The sequence below is a fragment of the Catharus ustulatus genome, chromosome Z (genome assembly GCF_009819885.2).
Source record: "Catharus ustulatus isolate bCatUst1 chromosome Z, bCatUst1.pri.v2, whole genome shotgun sequence".
NCBI lineage: Eukaryota > Metazoa > Chordata > Aves > Passeriformes > Turdidae > Catharus > Catharus ustulatus.
Window position 1 is genome coordinate 48,777,453 of NC_046262.2, and position 23,782 is coordinate 48,801,234.

The window sequence follows — 23,782 nt, forward strand, 5'->3', positions numbered from 1 at the left end:
TATTCCTAGATAGTACAGCAGCTACCAAACCAAACCACAAAACAAAATAGCAACAGATTTCTGTGTCATAGAAGAGCAAAGAAAAAAACACTCAGAAATCAGAGACAGAAGTAACCACAGATGAGCAGGTTGTGCTGTAAGGGGAGATACTTAATTGGTAACTATCGCTGCTTTTTTAAGCACCGAATAAGAACTACAGTAATTTCACGAATACAAGCCGCACTGACTATAAGCCGCATCTCTGGGTGTTGGCAAACATTTCGTTCTTTGTCCATAAATAAGCCACATCTGAGTATAAGCCGCTCTGTCGTTCGCAGCGAGGACCCACATGCAACAAAGTTGCCAATTAGTAACAGAACCGCGGCATGGTGGGGTTTACTGGCTCAGCTAAGTCTGTGCAGGCTCGGCCCACTCGGGGCTGCCGACGGGGCCAGGGGGCCCAGCTCGGTGGGGCCGCTCGGGGCCGGCCACTGCTGCCACTGGACTCGCTCGCCTCAGGCCAGTGCAGCCCCACGGTGGCAGGCAGGGACGGAGCCCGCCAGCACGGAGCCCCCCCGCTCCCACGGCAGTGGCAGTGGGCGGGGACGGAGCCTGCCCGCTCCTGCCGTGGCAGTGGGCGGGGGTGGAGTCTGCCTGCCCCTGCCACAGCAGGCAGGGCAGGAGCCCCTCGCTTACCCCACGGGCCATGGGATGGCAGCACAGAGCCCCCCGCCTTCTCCCCGGGCTGCGGCAATGGCGGCATGGGGCCCCCCCGTCTCTCCCCCGGGCTGCGGGAGAGAAGGAGAGAGCTCTCCTGCCTCTCCCCACCCCGTGCTGCCTGCAGGGAGCCAGGCTCCACCTGTGGCGCAACAGAGTAACAATTTGTAACAATCGCAAAATGCCGGCTTTTACTGGCAGGTTGCTCGACTCGGCACCTTGGTTTCCACTTCTGGGGTTGGAAATGTCAGAAAATCATTCACATATTAGCCGCTCCTGAGTAGAAGCTGCATTTCCAGTGTGGGAGCAAAATTTTAGTCAAAACGGTGCGGTTTGTATTTGTGAAATTACTGTACTTAAGTAGTAATATTGGATAATAACTGGTGGCACCTTAGAGGAAACCTGCAATAGGCATCTCCTTGTGGAGGAAAGGGAAGGAGCCATCCCACCTTACTCAATACTGAATTACTACATCCTGCAAGTACTTGGCAGACATTTGAAGATGTGTCTTTAAAGTCTTCCAATCATTCTCAAAGCCTTGCAAGACACAAATAATCTAACCATTAGCAGAGTGCTATGCAAGTAAATCTTCTTACTTCAAGCATCATGGGTTCACAAGTTTTTTTTTTAAACTTGTCTTTGTTGTTTCTTAGCCACATAAGAGCAGAGTGTGTGTCTCGGAATCTCATTTTAAGGTTCTCTTCCTTCATATGCATTATATTATTAAGTTGTCCAAGGCGATCAATTATTCCTGTAATTTAAGGTAGTTTCTTAAACAGAGTCCACAGCAAGTATACATTACAACCAGCATTTTTGGTATCTACTGACTACACTCCTCAAAACTAAAATTGTTAGTAAATTATAAGAACTAAGTTTCTCTTCTAGAATTGAGACACTGCTACTTCTGAAGAAATCTTAAGAACTATTAAAGCTCAAAATCTAAAACAGAATTAAAAACTTACCCAAAGGATAACAAAATATGGTAGGCACAGTAAAAATACAGGAATTTTGTCCGAAAATAATGTTTTTTCAAGACTTGTTCTGCCTTTGTACTTAAAGACAAAAACATCCCCAGACGAGAGAGACAGTAGGACTAGTAATGTGAAATATCTGTGTTATTTCATGCTGGCAAAAAACAAAATGTGTGACAATAGACTGTGCATGAAATTATCTGTTATTCAGAAGAGACAGAGATCAAAACCTGAGAATTTTGTGCTGTTCAAGATAAAATATACAGTGTCTCCTTCTTCAGGTCACTTGGACTCTCCACCTTGGTTTCTTCTTGGATTCTATGGCAAGTTAAGTGCTAGACAGATATGCGCAAATGTGCAACATTCACTGAGGAATATGCACACGATACTGCCAAGCTTCAATTTTTAAACTTCATGCCATTTCTTAGAAAGGACTATTTCTAAATCCCAGACGAATGTAAAGAAACTCTGGAATTAAGATTAGCAAAAATTCATCTAAGAAGAACAAATGCAGTATCAGTAGCTAATACACTGCACATGACAAATGAAGTAGCTAAAATACTGCCTCTTCAAAGCAAACTGCTTTCTCCATCAGGTTTGGGACTGTTTCGCACAACCTGCTAGCTACACACCTTCCTTTAGAATAAAATAATCCCCCAAACCTCCAAACTGCCAAAGCAGTATCCTTAACCAGAGACCAGAAATTCTCTGGTTCTCTACAGGATAGTTTTAAGGTCAGTTGTCACTTTTGAATCTTCTTATTGGATTTCGAAAGTGGTTGTTACTTTTAATAAAACTGGCAACAAGAAAGAAGACTGATATACATGTAAGCCAACCACGAGGCTTGCAGTAAACACCTGGAATTACTTCACTATAGCAGGACAAATAGATTCTGTACAAGTAGATTCATTAAAATAGTAATATTAATTGAAAAAAAAAATCCTTTAAGTAACTTACTTTTCTCTTCCCGCTCTTGGTTTTTTTTATCTGCTCTTAGATCACTGATATCATTATCAATATTTGCCCTTTCTTCTTGTAATTTTTTCAGCTCAGTATTAACAGCATCAATTTGTGGCTGAAGATTCTCACAGACTGCCATTGTATCCAGCTCATTCTGCCACTCCTCTATTATTACTTGAGTTTGATGTATTTTCTTCTGCCTGTTTGTTTCTTCATCCTTTTTCATTCTGAATGCTTGATTAATTTCTTCAATCTAAAGATTATTAGTATTTCCAACAAGAAATTAGTTTGGTATACAGAACCTACACCAAATACTCAGCATACCTGTGCAACTGCTGTTAAATGCTGACATAAACATGCATCCAAACCCCAAGAGTCAGTTACAGTTCCAACAGCACTATGACACAGTTCCAATAGCACTATGGCAGTTGAAGAACAGACAAAAATACAATCAAGTCTATAAATCAATTTTTTAAGTTGCTACATTTTCACAAAAGTAGAACCTTAAAGGTTAATAAATTGCTTAACAGTTGTTTGATACATCTGAAGTTTAGTCTATGATTAAGTAAAATCTATAGCCCAAACACAACTTTTGAAGTTTTGATTCTGCATCCTTATACATTTCATTTACACATTTCTTGAGCAAGTTCTTAGATGAGACGGTTTCACATCCTTGCAAGGATGTTTCTTTTACAAGATGTATATCCTTGGAAGCAATAACCCCAACCTCTCAGGTAGAGGGCATGCTAAGTGCTGAGTGAATCTCTAAAGAGGCTGTAGGTTTTCAAGGAAAGCCTACCACAAAGAGCGTGTGTGTATGTATCTCTGTCTATCAATATATACACACACCTATATATTATTAGACAACTTATTTTATGCAGTATACACCTCTTTCTTAGTAATTCCTGTTTTACTGATTCTGTTCTAAACATACGTTGTGCACCATAGTGAGTGAGGAGTGCAAGAACTTGCAGCATCTTCACAGAAATTTGCAACTCTGCTAACAGAAGAGCAGATAAAAAAACCAAAAACAAACGTCAAGAAAAGTCAGACAGCAAGACTCTTACCTGCTTATCTTTCATCTCCAAAGCATCTTGTTTTTCTTTACATTTCTGGGAAATACTTCTGATTTCAGCAGTCTGCATACAGCAAGATATTTAAATTTACAGTCTTAAATTCAGTTATATTTGCAAAAAGTAGTCAGATTTTGAACAACATCTTGTATATGCATAACTATTTACTTTGCACTTTACTACTGACAAAGTCATACTCATCCATTTTACTTTTAGCTGTATCTGTAGCATGTATAATTTCAGCAATTTGTGAAGACTTGTACAACAGCATATGTACTGCACTGTTCACAACCATTCAGCTATATGTCTGCAAACTCAGACATGACATATAGAGGAAGTTCCTAATCTGAAATTTAAAAAAATAACTCCATTCTTGATTTCAATACAAATTTTACATTTAGATGCCTACAATTATAAAATTTTCTTGCCATTTCTCCAAACCAACTTTGCAAAGGAAGGTGATACTGAAGAGTGAGCAAGGCTTAAGCTCCCAAGCAAAGGACGGTCAAACCAGGTTTTGTCCAAGTCACCCTACCTCTGAAACTCATTGTCCTAGAGCTAGATCCTACACAATTAAGATTGACAGCTTGTTGGCTCATATGTAGGCATCCATGTCTCTACTCCTTCTCTAACCTCAGCTTCTATTAAGTGGAATAATAATATAGTTGGAAGGAATTTCTTGGCATCACCTAGTCCCATCCCTTTTCAGGACATGTTTTAGGTCAAGTTGCCCAGGCACTCACACAGTTGAGTTCTGAACACAGGGGATGCACACTGTCCTTTCTCTGAAAACTGAATTCCTCCTTCCCTGAACCCTCAAGGCTGAAGCACTACAAAAAGAATACTGGAACACTGCAGAAGGATGGAAGGACTGCAAGTCAATTCCAGTGCAGACACAGAAACAAACACTCTCACTGGAAGAAATGTCTTCCTACAGAGTCATACTGAAAATACTAAGATGTATCATTAAATGGAGAAAATAAAACTATGCAGAATTTTTTCCCTACCACAACCTCAAAAAGCACAAAAATTTTAAGACTCATGTAGGTGGTTTGCATAAACACAACACAGAAGGACATCTGGGTCTTGCAGTTTACTGCTATGAGGTATACTGATTCTGTGATTATCTTTCCAAAGAGCTCAGGAAGGCAGTCTGAAGAGGAAGCTCTCTCCTAGGAAACTGATGCACAATGTTCACAAAACAATTCTGGAGACTCTCAAAAATAGGACACTAGTAAGGAACTGGAATTCTGTCTTTCATTTATCATTGTCTTTTCAGTTAAACGTTTATATGTAGACCTACCTACTGAATGGATGAACAATGAGAATTGTCTTTATGATCTTCGTTGTGCAACCACAAAAGACTGCTTTACACTATTAAATATTGCTATAAAAAATCACATTGCATAGTTAACTCTGTCCAAATGCCTTTAAAAAGCCTGAAGAACTTGTTCTGAAAATACAGCATTTCATCAAACTTTTCCCACAAAATAGGTCAGCTTCTTTTTTTTCCATATTCTACAGGATATCACTCAAACCATCAAGCTTTACTAAATTTTTTTTAATCTAACCCAGAAATTGAAAGCGTTTTAACACAAAGAGACAGGAGAAAAAGTCATGCAATGTCTGGATATATTAATTAATATAATTCCCAGATTTACTCCACCTGTCCTTGTTGTTCAGCTCCTTTCAGACTAAACTACAACTTCATACTGGGCTTTCTGCCAACAAAGTTCAAGAAATAAAAAATGTAGAGGTGGTTATTTCTGCTCTCACATATATATCCTCATGTCAAGAGAAAGATCTCAAGAAGCAGTCAGAATTAAAAGTCATTTGATAATGGATATAAGCCTGGAGTAAAGTGTCTGAAGAGAATTATATTCCCTACAGGTCTGTGTATTCAGAAAAGAGCAGACTTAAAATACCAAACTTCTTTCCCTTAATGCCAAATTGAAACTAATCAACTCTTTCTGGCTCATAGAATATTTTCCTGAGAAATTCTCGCCAAATGCCTGCATTTGTACAAACATTGTAAGTTCCAAAAAATTCATGCAGTCTATAAAAAGGCAAAGAACTACTGAAGAAAAAGCAGCTTAAGCTATTTTAAGCCTAAGTCTTGCACTTTAACACTATGTCAAAACTACCAGCACTGGTTCTCCTTTCCAAGGACATTTCAACAGCCCAACTCTGAAAGTATGTGCGAGAGAAATAAATTTCAGCACCTGAAAGAAAGGTACTGTCACAAGAGTTCAAAAAGCAGCTATACACCTCTCAGATCTTCTTAACTTGTTTGGTATTTTACAAATAGTTTGTGCCATAACCATATATATAACATACTCCCTCATGTCTGTTTCCACAATTCTGGACTCTGAGTTCAAGACAAAACAATAATCATTCATCATTTAGCATCAGAAAAAAGAGGTCTGGAAGTGTCTTACTGTAATACCATACACAGAATAGTATCATTTATAAATAAAATACAAAATTCTAACTCATCACTGGAAAGCCATATTAAAATACCTCAGTAAATCTTCTATATTACTTATTTCAAAGTTATCCTCCCTCCTTCTTCCTGTATTTTTGGCTACCGGAACACTGTAGAACAAATGTACCTAATCCAATTTCCAGACATAAATTAAGCAACACTTCAGATTATGGTTGACCTTTTGAATATATGGTATATGAAAGCTTTAGTCAACAAGTTTAGATTGAAAAGAAAAATATCTTGATTTGAGAATATAAATGAACCATCTTATATATATCTTTTCTCAGGTTTTCTTCCACTGTTTTGTAGGAAGTGCCTATGCTGAGCAAGCTCCCTGCAAGTTAAAACTAAAATGATAACTGTTTGTCCTAGGTTTCTCATAGAAATCAAGTACAACCTTTAAGAAAAAAAAATATTTTTATATGAATACAGTACAATACTGCCAAGAACGGTGGTACCAATGGTTAAGCAGAACTCTTCCCTGTTTGAAAAAAAACCACAGTAGCTTGGTACATAAAAGTAAAACCTAAGAGGATAAGACCAAGCAGTAAAAACAAAGTTTAGCAATTCACAAGCACGAAGACACTATTGCATAAATTAATTTCAAGCCTCCAGACCCTTAACTTTCCTCTAAGAAAGTACACTTACCTTGAAACAACTAAAACCTTCAAAACAAAGAGCCCAACACACCAAAAAAGGTGACTGCAGTACGACTGCAACATTTTGGAACACTTAGGTATTTTGCCTCACAGCATATTAAACTCTTGCAATACTGTGGGACACAAAACCTAAATATTTTAACAAAAAACTTATAATTATGATGTACTTGAGTACTTAATATTGTTGGTGTAGTGTTTATCACAACAGAACCAACAATATTGCGAACAACAATCTGTAGGAATTTTTTGTCTTGTCTTTCTGTTTGGTTTTGGCGCAAGGGTGTGTGTCTTGGCTTTTCTTTTTTTAGAGAAAGCACAAGACTAGTGTTAGCTCATAGTACATTAAATGCCACTGAAGTTTCAGACTCGCATTTACAAGACATCCTCTACAGGTGTCACATGCCTTGACATCAGCTCCTCTGAGTGAGCCACCTTCAAACAGAACTCACTGCAGCATACAAACATTCTCATGTGATCATATAACTTTGGTTATCCACCACAAATTTCTGCAGCTTACGCACACAACAACTTTGGCAGTCTGAATAGTAAATAATAGTTAAAATCCTGAAGGGAATTACAGTAATCTTCTTTTTCGTATGGAAATAATATTTTTCCATAAACCCAAGGAAGAGCAGGTGTTAAAAAATCTATGTAAACTGTAACATATAGGTAGGTTTACCATTAAACTCCCTTATGCATAAAAATATTCACAACTGATGTAAGACTACTGTCTAATTAAAAAATCAAATCCTACTTATGAAATTATGTTTAATATTAGAGGAATGCTTTAGGCCAGTAAAGTTGTAATTTACCTTAAATAAACCATGTTTTAAGACAATAAGAGAAACAAGCATTCACAAACTCAAACTACAGAACAGAGGAAAACAACCATCTAATTCAGTGGAAGTATTTAACTTGGGGAAACTATTAACTTTATATCCCAGAAGATTTTTAATGTACAATGAAGAGAAATATAACAAATGTACTCCTTGAATGGACATGGAGAAGGCATTGAGAACCAAGGGCACAGGTGCTTACGGAGAATTTCTGCTGAAACATCATTATGATACACCAGAAAAAAAGAAGTTACTACTTTACATTTTGCAAAGCTGAACATAGAACACCTGAAATATTACCTATGTTAAACTTCAATACTTACATTATCTCTGGTTTTCATATCCAGATTCCTTAAATTTTCTTCAGCTTCTTGGATTCTTTTTGTCCATGGGGCCTGCATTTCTTTCAGAGACTTCAGTTCTTTCTTAACTTGGTTTCGGTACTGTTTCACTTCTTCATGCTGTTCACGAAAATTTTCATATTCCTTGGAGGAGTTGAAAGTAAAACAATAAAAAACTGCTATAGTCTATTCCAGTGTTTTATACTATCCAAACATTTTATTTAACTGCTCATGAGTTTTAGGAAAAAAAAATCTTTCAGAAATACTGCTACTAGTTCCAATGATGAGGAGTTGTAGGGATCATTCAGTCCCCAATGAACGAGGAAACATAATTAAAACTTCTTAAATAGTACACAATTCAAGCAGCAGAAGAAACAACTCATTTATCTGCCATTATCTTGCCCTAAGCACATCTGGGATGGTGGAGAAAAACTCCTTAGCCTGTCTCTGTTCACAGTTTGAAACCACAGTAATTTCACGACTATAAGGTGCACCCTTTTGACTAAAATTTTGGCCCAAACCCAGAAGTGTGCCTTACAGTCCGGTGCGCCTTATATGATGTACAAAGTTCGGAAATTTGCCGACACAGAAGTGTGAGCTGCGAACCGTGGGGAGAACCGGTATGGCCGTGGCAGCCGGGTGAAGGTGGGGCTGCGGTTCCGTGGCAGCCGGGTGGAGGCGGGGCTGCGGGGGCGCGGCAGCTGAGTGGAGGCGCGCCTGGGGGCCTGCGGTGCCCCTCCTGTCGGGTCCAGGCAGGCCCGGGGCCCCATGGCTGCTGGGTTGAGGCGGGGCCTCAGCCAGCAACCACACAGGGGGAGCTGGGGGCAGATCCTCGCTGCAAAAAAAATGTGCGCCCTATAATCCAGTGTGCCCTACATAATGTACAAAGTTGCAAAATTTGCCAGCTCCCGGAGGTGTGCCTTATAGTCCTGTGCGCTTTATGGTCGTGAAATTACTGTACTTAGGAGTCTAAAAGCTAAGGAGTCAAAAACCACAGACAATTCTGGGAGAAAGGAAAGGAGCTGGACAGACGATCAGAGCAAGTAACAGACACAACCACTGCTGAAGTAAACCAAGGGGACAGAGTGGAACATACTTTTGGGAAACACAAACTCCACCACACACCACAAACACCAAAGTCATTGCATTACGAAGTTTAACTGAAGATACAATCATGAGAGAAAAGAGACGGTAAGCAGTATGGTGACCAAGAACCTGCACTTCAAGAAGGTGGGAATTTTGTAGAGAAAGTAGCTTAAGCTGAAGGAGTCATTATTAGTGATTTTTTGTGTGTGTCCATCACACTCTCTGGAGAGAAAAAAAAGCATGAAAAAAAGAACAAAAAGAAGGGGAACATCTCCCCAGCCCCTCCAAACAAAGAAACATAAGAGAACAGTATGTTCTATGACTATGAAGGGTTCGTGAGAAAAGAATAAGAATTTCAGAGGACCAGAGAGAAGAGTAGATTCATGTATGCAAGGGGACAGAAGAAGAGAACTCTGTTTGACCTTGCATGCATATAAGAAAGTCCCTAATTCCAAACACATACCTAGTTTATTCCAAGCCTTGGAGCTTATTATTACAACAAGAGTAATAGTGATACTAACAGTAATAATAATAGTAATAATCTTACATAAAGACCACCTGGAAGCTATTTCTAACAGGTGACTTTTCTTCATCTGCTACTATTTTTGTGCACAGGAATTTCACGATTATAAGCCGCACTGAGTATAAGTCGCATTTCTGGGTGCCAGAAACTTTTCATTCTTTGTGCATACATAAGCCGCACCTGATTATAAGCCACATGTTACAATACAGAGTGTGATAAAAGGTATCTATTCTATCACCATCTGTTGAGGGTTGGGGCAGTGATCCTTATCTCTGCGGGAGATATTCTGCTAATGGGTCATCCATTGAAACCAGGCAGGGCATTGTTCTTTATCTTTTCACAACCCATCCTTCTCCAGCGAGTCATTTTCTGCTAATGGCCCATTGAGTCCCACTGTGGGACTGATAAAATTACTGCATCCCATTGGAAGTTGCTCCAGCCAGGGGGAAGAGTCCAACGTTTCTTACCAAGATGAAAACAGAGGTTTTGGGACACTAAGGGAGCCCCTTTCTCCACTGGACTCCAGAGGAAAACCGGATTTCTCCACATCACCACTGGACCTCTGGAGGGAAACTGCACCTTCTACAGGAGTACTGCTTCAACTGAATCACATCTGTCACTGCAGGAGGATGTAGCCACCATTTAATGGGTGTCAGGTTGTACTCTGACTTTGTCAGGGCTTGGGGTCTGTTTCTTTGTAGTATTGTATTTCTATTTTCATTTCCCTAGAAAAGAACTGTTATTCTTAATTCCCATATTTTTGCCTGAAAGCCCCTTGAATTCAGAATTATAATAATTTGGAGGGAGGGGGTTCATATTCTCCATTTCAAAGAGAAGTTCCTGCCTTTCTCAGCAGACACCTGTCCTCCAAACTAAAACAGCAACTTTTCGTTCTTTGGCCGTATATTAGCCGCACCTGATTATAAGCCACACTTCAGGTTCTGATCAAAATTTTAGTCAAAATGGTGCGGCTTATAATCGTGAAATTAAGTTCCGTAGAATTCCTTAGTTCCTGGAATCATGTAGTTTTGAAAATGTGCTCCCCCGGCAGGGGAAAAGCGGGACCAACCTCAGCTCGCTCGGCCCCGGCAGGGGAAAAGCGGGACTGACCCCAGCTCGCTTGGCCCCGGCAGGGGAAAAGCGGGACTGATCCGAGCTCGCTCGGCTCCCAGTAGGGGAAAAGTGGGACCGATCTGAGCTCGCTCGGCCCCGGCAGGGGAAAAGCGGGACCGACCCGAGCTCGCTCGGCCCCGGCAGGGGAAAAGCGGGACTGACCCGAGCTCGCTCGGCCCCGGCAGGGGAAAAGTGGGACCGACCCCAGCTTGCTCGGCCCCGGCAGGGGAAAAGTGGGACCGACCCCAGCTTGCTCGGCCCCGGCAGGGGAAAAGTGGGACCGATCCGGGCTCGCTCGGCCCCAGCAGGGGAAAAGTGTGGCAAAGCCGAGCCTGCCCGGCCCCAAGCCGAGCCAGTAAACGTTGTGATCCCGCGATTCTGTTACTAATTGGCAACTTGTGCAAGCATCCTTGCTGCAAATGAAAGTGCAGCTTATAATCAGGTGCGGCTTGTAATCATGAAATTACTGTGTATGTTCAAAAACTTGTTAGACATAGACCCTATGTGAAAATGGTGTATAATTCTCCATATATAGAAGCAGTTGTCACTGTCTAGAAAAAAATTGCTTGACAAAAAAATGCTTTCACAGGTGAAAATCAGCAGTCTTCAGAATTAAAATGCACTTCAACAGTGATCAGAAAATGAAAAAGCTCATCATTAGACTTCCTCTTTTCCTCTATAATTAAAAAAGTCTAAGGCATATGTCATATTTGAGTTATCATATTTCCAAGCTGCCTGTTTCTCTACTTCACATCATCATGCAGTTTATATACATCTGTCTTCTAGCTGACTTAAAAGTTCAGCTGGAGCTACTCTGCCTCGTTGCACAGGTAAACTGAACACATAGGTGCATTTAATCTTGGAGTCAAAATCTGAATTTTGGGGAGGATGGAGCAGATTAAATATCCACAGAAGGAAGAATAAACTCCCATACTATACTCAACTTTAGTAAACCCCATTTTAAAACACAAAAACATCCATTTATTCTTAGGACTAAACAAAAATTTAAAAAATCAAAACAAAAACAAACCCATACTCTTGTATAACAAAGCAATCCTTCTTTTAGAAAGTTTTGTATTTTGCAATGTAAGAGAATACCAAAAGTTCAGTCACATTTTGACAAATCAGAAAACAGCAACAGAATATGAAATTTTATTACAGTCCGTAGTTCAGTCATCCTCTACCTAGTCAATTACATTGATGCCCTTTGATTTCAAATGTAAATTAAGTATAGTAATTTCACCATTACAAGCCGTACCAATTATAAGCCGCATTTCCGGGGTGTCAGCAACGCTTCATTTTTCCTCCATAAATAAGCCGCACCTGATTGTAAGCTGCACTTTCGTTCCGAGCGAGGATCTGTGTGCAACTTTCACAAAGTTGCCAAATAGTAACAGAATCGTGGGATCGTGGGGTTTACTGGCTCGGCCCTGCTCAGGCCAGCCGCCAGGGAGCAGCCCCAGCCCCGCTTGCCAGTGCCGCCAGGAGGCGGGAGAGCGGCGTGCCCGGTCAGTGCTGCCGGGAGGCAGGAGAGTGGCATGCCCGGCCGGTGCTGCCGGGAGGTGGGAGAGAGGGGCATCCCTGGCCGGTGCCGCCAGGAAGTGGGAAAGGAGCATCCCTGGCCGGTGCCGCTGGGAAGAGGGAAAGGGGTGTCCCTGGCTGGTGCCGCCGTGCCCCCCAGGGCCGGGCAGCGATGCTGCTGCGCCGCTGCTGCCCCACCGCCGCCCGGGGCCGGGTGGGTTCCACCTCGGCTCGGGGCTGCAGCTGGTTTGGACTTCCGGGTTGGGAAATTTCCAAATTTTGTTCATATATAAACTGCTCCTGAATGTAAGCCACACTTCCAGTTTGGGAGCAAAATTTTAGTCAAAATGGTGCGGCTTATAATTGTGAAATTACTGTACATGGAAGATCTCCTGTTAGAATCCACTAGTATTTCCCTACAGTCACTGCTCTCAGCATTTCTAAAGTGTATATTTACCTCCAGTTCTCTTCTCTTTTCCTTGAATCTAATACACACTGCTGATTCTGTACTGTCAATCCGCACTCCACCAAGGTGTCAAAGCATGCTGCTGCTTTTATGGATTCAGTCGCCCAGAAGTTACAGTACTTTCATGAATACAAGCCGCACGGAGTATAAGCCGCACTTCCGGTGCCTCGACAATGTTGATGTCTTTGTCAATAAATAGGCCGCACCCCGAATATTAGCCGCACTTTCGTTCATCGCGAGAATCCGTGCGCAGCTTTCACAAATTTGCCAATTAGTAACAGGATCACGGTATAGTGGGGTTTACTGGCTCGGGGCGGGGCCAGGCAGGCTCGGCTCGCTCATGGTTGCGACGGGGTCGGGTGGCCCAGCTTGGCACTATGGCTCGGCTGGGCCGGCTGGCCGGTGCTGCCGCCGCAGCCGGGCTCGCTGGTCCCCCCGTTCCCGTCTGCACCGCCGTTGCCGCGTTTGCTCGCCCTGGTCGGCACTGCAGGCCCCCGCACCGCCGGGCTCCCCCACGCTGCTGGCCCCGGTTCTCCTGGGCTCCAGTGTACTGCCAGCCCCGCTTCTGCTGGGCTTCCCCCTGCCACTGGGCAGCCCTTCCCGTCGTGCTTCCTGCTTCTGCTATCCTTCCCTGCGCAGCCGGGCTCCCGTGCACTGCCAGCCCCGCTTCTGCTGGGCTTCTCCCCGCCGCCAGGCAGCCCTCTCCACCGGGCTTCCTGCTTCTGCTATCCTCCCCTGCGCAGCCAGGCTCCCATGCCCTGCTAGCCCGGCTTCTGCCGGGCTCCCCCGCCCTGCCGGCCCGGGCTCTGTCGCCCACCCCCCGCACTGCTGGCCCCGCCTCTGCGAGGCTCCCACATCTGCCGAGGCCGGTAGGGCGCCAGCTTGGCTTGGGGCTGCCGCGGGCTCTCACTTCCGTGTTGGCAGCTTTTAGAATATTGTTCACATATTAGTCACCTCCGAGTATTAGCCGCACTTCCAGGTTTCCACCAAAATTTTTGTCAAATTGCTGCGGCTTGTACTCGTGAAATTACTGTAAATCTAACTGAGTTCAGCCACAAAATGCTTTTAACATACTGAGCAATATAAACTGTCTAAAAGACACCAGTGGAAGTAAAGTCTGATTAAACTTGCTTAAGTAACATGTTCTTTAATTCATGGAAGGCAACTTAATTGACAGCAGATATAAAATCACTAGTTTAGTTTTCCTCTGCCAGTGTCGAGCAAGCCTTTCGAGTTGAGTATAAGCAACTACCTTACAGCAGAGAACAATGGGTACCAGTCTACATTAATTATGCAACACCAGGCTAACACATATAGTCAGAAAAATATCCCACCATTCAACAAGTACTGACATCACAGAAGGTATACCGTACTTCCTTAACACCTACCACCACCCATTTCAATTGCTACTCCTAAATCCCTCTGCTGTTAACAAGGAGATCTGAGGGCAGTGATGGGATCTCCAGCAGCTCAAGATGTTCTTAACACAGCCATGTGAAGCTTTGTTATATGCAAAATTGCAAAAGCAAGTCTTCTCTATTCTCCACAAGTAGTAAATCAAGTTTTCCGAAAGTTCTATACTGTATTTCATTAACCCTATAATTATAATATATATAATTAAGCTTGCAAACAAGTCAAGCAACATATTGTTTCAGAAAACTGAAATTTCCACTAGTTTGAACTGTTTAGAATAATTTAATCTGACTGATCATTCAACACTAAACTAAACTAGTACTAAAGTGCTCCTCAGACTTACTTTGATTTGCATAAATGACCTGCTCTTTAGGTTCTCTCAAACGTGTGTTAAAATTTTTCTGTCCAAATGCTAATTTTTTGAGATTGGCAACTTAAATTCACTGACATGTCTCTCATGCACACTACACCTAATAAATTAAGAGCAGCATAACTCTAAAAAAATTAACAAAAAACATAAAAAAGTTACAGCTGAAGAAGCAAGCAGAGCTGACTAGAGCTTACACCAGCTGCGTCTGCACAGAATAAAAGGAGGCCTGCTCTTGGTCTGAACTGCTGGTTTTCCTAAGAGTGCAGTAACTACCTGAGCTACTTCTAAAGCAATTTATTCAGCTAGGGACGTAAGCGAACATCACAGTTAGACCAACAACAGAATTTCAAGACTTGGCCTGTTTGCACTGAGCAATTGTAATGATATTCAAATTACTCTGGTCACACTTCTTCTAAAGCAACTTCAGGCCTATTTCTAATTCCACAGTCTTACAGAAAATGGGCTAGGTGAGAAAACCACTGAAACTTACCACCCATGGCCTTTTCCTCTCAAGCATCTCTATTAAGTCCACATGGCGCTTGCATTCATGGTATCTTTCAACATCTTGCTTGTATCGTTCAACCCTCTGTTTCATTTTCTCCAACGAGGTGGTTTTTTCTTTGCACAAGTTCTGTAATACAGATTTTCATGGTTTATGGTATCTAAACAGTTCTCAGAAAATAGTCTACATCTCACCTGTACATTAAAGCAGAAATTCAACATTAGAGAAGACATTTTAGTACAGCAGTAACTAGAAGAGAATCACCCAAAAAGATAGGAACAGGAGAACAAAGGATTAAAAGAATGGCCTGTATGGCTAAAGACATTATTTCAGAACTCTGGTCCTTTTCCTTTTTGTCTGTCTCTTTGTTTTCAAGGAAGTGAGCAACATTAAAGCAAAGGACCAGGATAAGCCAATAACTTAGAAAAGACATAAAAGATCAGTCTAGAAAAGTTATTGCTGGTCAAAAATATCAGAGAAAAAGAAGTACAGCACCTTCACGATTATAAGCCGCACCATTTTGACTAAAATTTTGGTCTGAACCTGAACTGTGGCTTATAATCAGGTACGGCTAATATATGGACAAAGAACAAAAAGTTGCTGTTTTAGTTTGGAGGACAGGTGTCTGCTGAGAAAGGCAGGAGCTTCTCTTTGAAATGGAGAATGTAAATCCCCTCCCTCCAAATTATTATAATTTTGAAATCAAGGGGCTTTCAGACAAAAATATGGGAATTAAGAATAACAGTTCTTTTCTAGGGAAATGAAAATAGAAATACAGTACTACAAAGAAACAAACTCCAAACCCTGACAAAGTCAGAGTACAACCTGACACCCCGTCAGGCAGGGTGTTGGTAGCAGTCCCATTAAATGGTGGTTGCATCCTCCTGCAGTGACAGATGTGATTCAGTTGAAGCAGTGCTCCTGTAGAAGGTGCAGTTTCCCCCTAAAGGTCCAGTGGTGATGTGGAGAAATCCAGTTTTCCTCTGGAGTCCAGTGGAGAAAGGGGCTCCCTTAGTGTCCCAAAACCTCTGTTTTCATCTTGGTAAGAAATGTTGGGCTCTTCCCCCTGGCTGGAGCAACTTCCAATGGGATGCAGTAATTTTATCAGTCCCACAGTGGGACTCAACGGGCCATTAGCGAAAATGACTGGCTGGAGGAAGGATGGGTTGTGAAAAGATAAAGAACAATGCCCTGCCTGGTTTCAATGGATGGCCCATTAGCAGAATATCTGCCGTGGAGATAAGGATCACTGCCCCCACCCTCAACAGATGGTGATAGAAGAGATACCTTTTATCACACTCTGTATTGTAACGTGCAGCTTATATACGGACAAAGAATGAAAAGTTGCTGGCACCTGGAGATGTGGCTTATACCCATCATCTTTTGGGTCTGCACCCTCACATATCTTTGTACTTACAAGCATGTGAGTGGTCAGAGTGAATGGATTCTGACAGAAGATGAGCATTATCTGGCAAAATCAACTTACCACAGACCCTGTAAATAAATACCACTTTCTAATCTTGTAACATATCTAGTAAAATTTATTTCACTTCTCCTACATTCTAAAAAGTGCATTTACCTCCAGTTCTCTTTCCTTTTCTCTGAAATTTTTCAGTTCACAATGAAACTGGTACATTTCCGGAGAACCTATGGATTTTTCAGTGGCTTCAAGCAACTCAGTCTTACTCAGTTTTGTAAATTCTCCAACTTTGTCCTATGAAATTTAAAAAAGTTATAAAAAATACAGGATTAGCTGGAACAGAAAAATACAGTAATACTGGATTTATACACTGAAATATACTTCTCATGAACATCACTTGACTTATAGTTCTATGCTAAATAGCTATGTCATAGTTAATGACAATCTTATGGAGTACTAAACCTTCCAGAGCATCTGTTCTCAGGTTGCTGAAGCAACCTTGCAGTATAAATCTTTTGCAGTATAAATACTATGACTAACTTGAAACAATAAATGACTAACTTGAAAATTAAGCCACGTAGAAGTTATTACTAAAGTGGCAGCCGAGGCTATGAGGAAGTACTGCTTTTGAAGGCAGAAAAGCTCAAAACTGACACTGATACAAGAAGTGTGCTTGCTGTTGATACATCAGGAAAGAACAAATAAACCAGAACTATCAACACGCTATTGACTGAACTGACATCTATGTATTAAAGAGAAAAAGTTCTTTTAAACGCCAAGCTAAGTTACCAGAGTAGCTGGAAGCTCTGAACAAATGCTGTATGTAAGTGAAAATTAATTATCAAACATCTGGTATATTTTTGTTTCTGCACTGTTAGCTTTCTAAACATTAATGCTCTTAGGCGTGTTCTCTTGAATTCAACAATAACGCCATGGCTAACCTCTGATAAGGTTTCCTTCTACTACCACTCCTGATGATCCCAATGAACTGGGAAGGAGTTCGTCACAACTTCAAGGTGCACTGTAAGGTAATATAGCTACCTACACAGGAATCCTGACCTGCTTGAAACTGTAATATTCTTTAATCTTCTCTCTCCTTCAAGACTTATTTTCTATTAAGATGGTTTTACATAATTCAATCCTCCACATCTTTAAGCTCAACAAACTGTTGAAATTACCAGAAAGGTTCTATTAGCAAGCACTGCTACTTGAACACCAAGACACAGAACATCAGTATCATTCCTTTCAGAGTCAACAGGTACAAAATTGTCCAATTAGTGAGCTTTAAAGATCACAAAGCTCCTCTTTCTTTCACCATCACAGCAGCATGGCTGCCTCACCCCTCTTGTTCTTCGTGCTGTCCCATTGAACTAGCTGAAGTGCTGCTAAAGCTAACCAGAAACAAAATCCTCTTAAAGCAGTACTCTACTTGCACCCACTTCAAAAATCAAATCATACCTGAGGGAGAAACTGGCACAAATTGTCCACCTGGATGTTTAAGTCTGCAATCTGTTCTTCTACTGTTTTCAGGGTTGCTGGTCTTCCGTTGATAAACCACACTGATGTGTTGTTCACCACATGAATCTCACGTGTGATAATAATATTTTCTGGTGACTTAAACCTAATTAATAGAAAAAAGTGTTTACACTTCCAAGAACACCTGAAAGATGTTACACTTTTAAAGGTTACCAAGTGTCAAAGTACTATTAGAACTTATAGGTAGATAATTATTTAACCTAAATTAACTGGACAGTAGCATCAGATTCTCATTTTCATGCTTCAGAAAACACCTAGTACTTCAGTGATGATTTAAATTCACATGGGAAACATCAAGAATAGCTGCAAATCTTAACTCAGAAGTTACTTATAAATGAGATGCTCATGCTGATTGTAAGACACACAGATAGTTACAAACGTGGACAGTTTCTATAAAAACGCAATTTGTGTGACATTTACTAAGTTTTAAAATTTGTGTGAAGGAGGTGCAGTACATCTTCAAATATCAGTGTACAGAAATACATCAGTAATATATATTATATATAATATATATAATATATAAAATATATTATATCATATATAATAATATATATGATATACAATATATATTATATATGACATATATATATTATTATATATATGTGTATATATATTCCACTTGAGGAAAAAATAGCATACAACACAAAAAACCACTAATTTAATTTTCTGCTTTTTAAAATCAATAAAGATACATTAATTTTAATTTCATTTTCTAGGTCAATACTATTTTCAAACATTTATTTAAACTGGTTAAGATGCAGCAATAGCAATTAAGCCAAATTCCTGTAATTTTGGTCTGCCATTTCGATTTAGAAATTGTCTAGTGCCTGTTAAACATTCTGTCAAGGATGGAGAATACCGGCTTGTAGAGTGGCCGTGTACTTCAACACCTTTAAGAATAGAGGTCAATGCAGAAGTGAGCACACATCTGCTGCCGGTGTTTGGACCAAGCGCCACAGGGATACGATCCTATTACTTGATTGTTACTGAATTATTACTTCCTGCATCACCTCATTTTGATTTATGAAGCTTCCTTCAAAAGGCCTACAAAGCCATGCTCCTTTCTTTCATTGACATCTTTTTACTATCCTAACTTGGGTTTAGCTACATTTCAAGGGCCAAATTCAGTAAAGGAAATACATGCCTATAGAGCTTCAATTTTTAGTTCATGTCAAAAAAGCAATCTTCTGCATCATTGGTCTCCCATCCTAGATGTTGTACTTAAGTACAGTAGTTTCACGAATACAAGCCGCACGGATTATAAGCCGCACTTCCGGTGCCTCGACAATGTTGCTGTCTTTGTCAATAGATAAGCCGCACCCCGAATATTAGCCGCACTTTCGTTCCTCGCGAGAATCCGTGCGCAGCTTTCACAAATTGGCCAATTAGTAACAGGATCGCGGCATAGTGGGGTTTACTGGCTCGGGGCGGGGCCAGGCAGGCTCGGCCCGCTCATGGTTGCCGACGGGGCCGGGTGGCCCAGCTCAGCGCCACGGCTCGGCGGGGCTGGCCGGGTGGTGCTGCCGCCGCCGCCGGGCTCGCTGGCCCCCCTCTCCCGTCAGCACCGCCCCGCGCCGCGTTCGCTCGCCCTGCCGGCGGGCTGCCGCCGCCGGGCTCGCCGGCCACCCCGCGCCGCGTTTGCTAGCCCTGCCGGCAGGGCTGCCGCCGCCGCCGCCAGGCTCGCCGGCCGCCCCCTCCCGTCTGCACCGCCGCCGCGTTTCCTCGCCCTGGCCGGCACTGCAGGCCCCCGCACCGCCGGGCTCTCCCACGCTGCTGGCCCCGATTCTGCTGGGCTTCCCCCGCTGCCAGGCAGCCCCATCCGTCGGCCTTCCTGCTTCTGCCATGCTCCCCTGCACTGCTAGCCCCAGTTCTCCCGGGCTCCCCCGCCCTGCTGGCCCGGGCTCTGCCGCCCCCCTGCCCCGCCCTGCTGGCCCAGGCTCTGCCGCCCGCCCCCCACACTGCTGGCCCCGCCTCTGCCAGGCTTTCCCACCTCTGCCGGGGCCGGCCGGGCTCCAGCTTGGCTTGGGGCTGCCGCGGGCTCTCACTTCCGTGTTGGCAGCTTTTAGAATTTTGTTAATGTATTAGCCGCCCCGGAATATTGGCCGCACTTCCGGGTTTCCACCAAAATTTTGGTCAAATTGGTGCGGCTTGTATTCGTGAAATTACTGTATTTTCTATCAGCCAGACAAAGGACTCAACTACTCACTGCAACCATGACATGCCAGGTCTAAGGAGCCATGAAATGCTAAGTCTTTACACATTTCAAGATTCTTTCCAGACTAATATCTCAATATATTTATGTTAAAACAATGGCACTATCTACCTGAAAGACATCCTACCTCCTAAACATACTGACTGGCCAATCTCTAAAGGAGGTCTTACTTGATCACTTCCACAAAAATAAAAATGGACAGGACTTTTTCCAAGGCCTGCTATGGTATAAAATTGTCTTTATAGAGAATCAGATCAGGGTGGCCAACTGCTAGACAAATTAAGACAGGCTTATGAATCAGTTGACTATCTTTATTTTCCGTTTCATTGAGGCAAACAGACCAGACTGAGGCTTATTAAAATCACCTGTGCCATAGCATCCACAAAAAGGAAGTATGTAATATTGCAGAAACTAATGAAATTTTCCAGACCAAATGATTTCCAGTTGCTGTTTTGCAACAGCTTACCTACAAGACTGCATTACATGTAATTAGATTACTTTTTCTCCTTCTTTTCTATCAGTATGTGATGCTTTCTCTGAAAATCTAGGCAAGCAACTCCTACTAGTAGTGTAAGAAAGTGAAGGCAGATTCATCTGTTTTAGGTTTTTGTCTTTTTTTCTTCAATAAGAAGAATTCCAATAACTACGTAGAGAATTAGTCAGCAAATTTTCTGACTAAATTTAAATCATCTGAAGCTTAAACATAATCAAAAGCTAAACACACCATATAAAATTATCTTTATCTATACATTTTTGGTGCATCAAGACAGGGTGAAATGCTTAGAAAGCAAGATCAAGAGTAGCCATCGCTGCTTATTTCTTGTGTAATAATTATTTAAAATGTATGTTCTGAAGTCTGGGGGGAACTAAAAAAGGACAAATTGAAGTACCAGCTTGAAGACAGACCTCTGTAAAAACCAAAATTTCTTCTCATAGCTCTGTGAATGACTATGCAGTGGAATGATCCAATTAAAAGTGCATAAGGAAAGTTTTACTACTTACAGTTCAATTTCCACTGTGCCTTTCATGCACCCCTGCTTCACAAAGAGACCGACCTACAAAATTAATTTACAAGCTGTTAGTGCAAAGTAAAATGTATTATCTTATAAGAATATGCATTTGTATAATGGAGCTGCTGTAACGGCATATTTTATTGAAAACTTACAATTAAAAGCAAAATAAAGCACTAACTAAAAATAAAGGAATACACTACTATCCTCCACTAGTAGCATTAGAACCTCCTCCACAAGTCAACAATTTCTGATCAACTTCAGCCTCCAAAACTGAAACAATTATAATCAGCAGATCCGCAGATGGGAAGAAGTTCTCATGAATCTGGAGGACAAAGACAAATGAAAACACACTGCCAAATGTCTGCCAATTCTAATAGTATGAAAATATATCATGAAAAGTAAAGAGAAATACTAACAAACAGTACTGCCATGCAGTCAATTCCCTTATTCACATCCCTCCAAACCTACCCAGAGAAACTGCATTCAATGAAAATATCCAAGAAAGCAAGTGCAGAAATTTGAAAATTTCAAAATATAAATTTCCTACTACAGTGTCAATGCAAGGTATCTTGACAGTAAAAAGCAAAAACAGAGTAGAGCAATTCAAATTCAATTTAAATCAAAGATCAGTGCTTCCATGCTTTTAGCTGAATTTTCAAGACACATTAGGAATACATTATTTCTACAGAAATACTATACTAAATACTATGTATTTTGGAATTTATTTTAGATTTTGTCTACTTCTCCTTTAGCTGGTACTTCTTATCAAATAGTCAGGCCATTAGTCTACCCCACTATGGACGCTTAGCCATCTTCAAACAAAATCTCCAGTCCACTGAGGTTGCACTACAATTTAGACATTTCCATTTTGTAATTTATACAAGACAGCAAGCAGTTAATTAAGATAATTCCCTTTGTCTGTGGACCTGTTTACTCTTCAATTCAGACACCTTACTTTTTATAAAAGTAAAGCAAATCAAGGAAGACAGTGTTTCCCCTATCCTCTGCTGGACAGATTAATTATGAAAATCACAAAAGCTCATAATTACCTTATCAGCTCGACCTAGGAAAGAAGGTTTTCCAGCCAGTCCCAGGCAGATGGCACAAACAATGCTTGACTTGCCTGTGCCATTAGCACCTAGAACCACGTTCAGGTTTGGCCCTGGTCGTACTTCACAGACACTGTATGTTCTGGAAAACACAGCAAGTTTTTAAATTTTAAAACACTACATTACCTTAAAAAAACAAGAAAACAAACAACTGGTTTAGAAATATTTCACAATTTTATTAAACAGATACAATTACCTTATCTAGACTCAACCATGAAATACCATTTTGTAAGAAAGTCTCAGGAGTGTAAACTAACATTTCAGTGAAACACCATGAAACACATTCCTACCAGCCAGAGTACTCACTAGAACTTTCTTTAAAATCAGTGACTATGAAGAACGAAATCCAGCAATATGATAACTTTCAAAATGAACTTACTAGGCTACCATTTTATTTTATGCATCAAAAAGAAGACAGAAAACTGATCATGCAGTAGCTTTCTTGAGTTACCATATCAGCCCATCCCTAGTGGTTTTTTTCTAAAAGCATTAGACATTTTTTACCATGTGCATCCAGAAATGCCTACTGCAATAGTAACTATGGGACCAAATCCACGCATGCAAACTCTTAACAAGTTAACACCCTAAATTTATAAAATATCATTTGATGTTCTATTCCTGCACTGTGCCAAACAGAGAGCTGAAACATTATCACCAAAGGAGGAGTACAAAAAAGTTAATGGCAACACAATATTATAAATAATGTATTTGTGTAAAAGAAGGTATAGGAACTCATGAGGATTTAAACTACTGTCTCTGAAGATTTCATTAACATCTAACAGGTGACTCACGCACTACGTTAATGATGGTTTTCAATACTGGCATGGAGCCGTAAGCAAATGCCCTGACAACATTCTGCTGGTAACCGCAATACCTCCAAAAATGGTATTGGCAGTACATAGTAGCTGGAAAAAACACGCACAAAGACCACTAATGTTTCAGCCCAATGGGTCTCAAGGCCTATCCCCACTGCCCTACGAGCATCTTCTGCACTCTCCCCTGCTCCGCTGCTTGGTTGCTGGCTGCCTGAGAGACAAAGAGCACGCAGAGGCCGCACGGCCGACAGGAGCATAGTATCATCTCTGGGGGAAGGCTGGCCGGGCACCGGGGAACGCGGCCCCAGGGACGCGGCACTGCGCTGACAACCCCGGAGACTCGTAACTCAGGCAGCAGTGTCTCCCAGCTCCCCACTCCAAGCAACACACCACCGTACAGGGAACACCGCATCCCGCACTCGCTCTTCCAGCCCCCGCAACCCCGGGACCCATGCGACCCCGCTCCGCTGCCCCTCTACGGCGGGACGGAAGGGGCAGGCCGCGGTCGCTCAAGTGAGGAGAAACGCCCTCCGCTCACTTACAGAAAGTTTTCCATGGAGATCCTGACGATGGAGCCCACAACGAAGGGGGACTGGGACACATTATGCTTCCCAACCTTCAATACCGCCCTCCTCTTTTCCCGCGCGTCCGCCATGTTCCCC

The 23,782-nt window shown here is 41.8% G+C and overlaps 1 protein-coding gene across 2 annotated transcripts in view; it reads right to left on the reverse strand.

Moving 5' to 3' along the window:
- SMC5 (structural maintenance of chromosomes 5) overlaps window positions 1-23,782 on the reverse strand; it is a 47,254-nt gene extending 23,472 nt beyond the window's left edge. Inside the window, exons 1-10 of one of the 2 annotated variants that reach the window (XM_033084818.1) lie at window positions 23,663-23,782; window positions 22,246-22,387; window positions 21,186-21,238; window positions 17,894-18,056; window positions 16,595-16,729; window positions 15,004-15,144; window positions 8,004-8,165; window positions 3,695-3,766; window positions 2,625-2,880; window positions 1,293-1,447 (exon numbers count right to left, since the gene is read on the reverse strand). In XM_033084818.1, the coding sequence (XP_032940709.1) occupies window positions 1,293-1,447; window positions 2,625-2,880; window positions 3,695-3,766; window positions 8,004-8,165; window positions 15,004-15,144; window positions 16,595-16,729; window positions 17,894-18,056; window positions 21,186-21,238; window positions 22,246-22,387; window positions 23,663-23,775 (1,392 nt within the window). In that variant the 5' untranslated portion in view covers window positions 23,776-23,782. The remainder of the gene's footprint in view (window positions 1-1,292; window positions 1,448-2,624; window positions 2,881-3,694; window positions 3,767-8,003; window positions 8,166-15,003; window positions 15,145-16,594; window positions 16,730-17,893; window positions 18,057-21,185; window positions 21,239-22,245; window positions 22,388-23,662) is intronic. The other variant, XM_033084819.1, reaches the window with a different exon arrangement.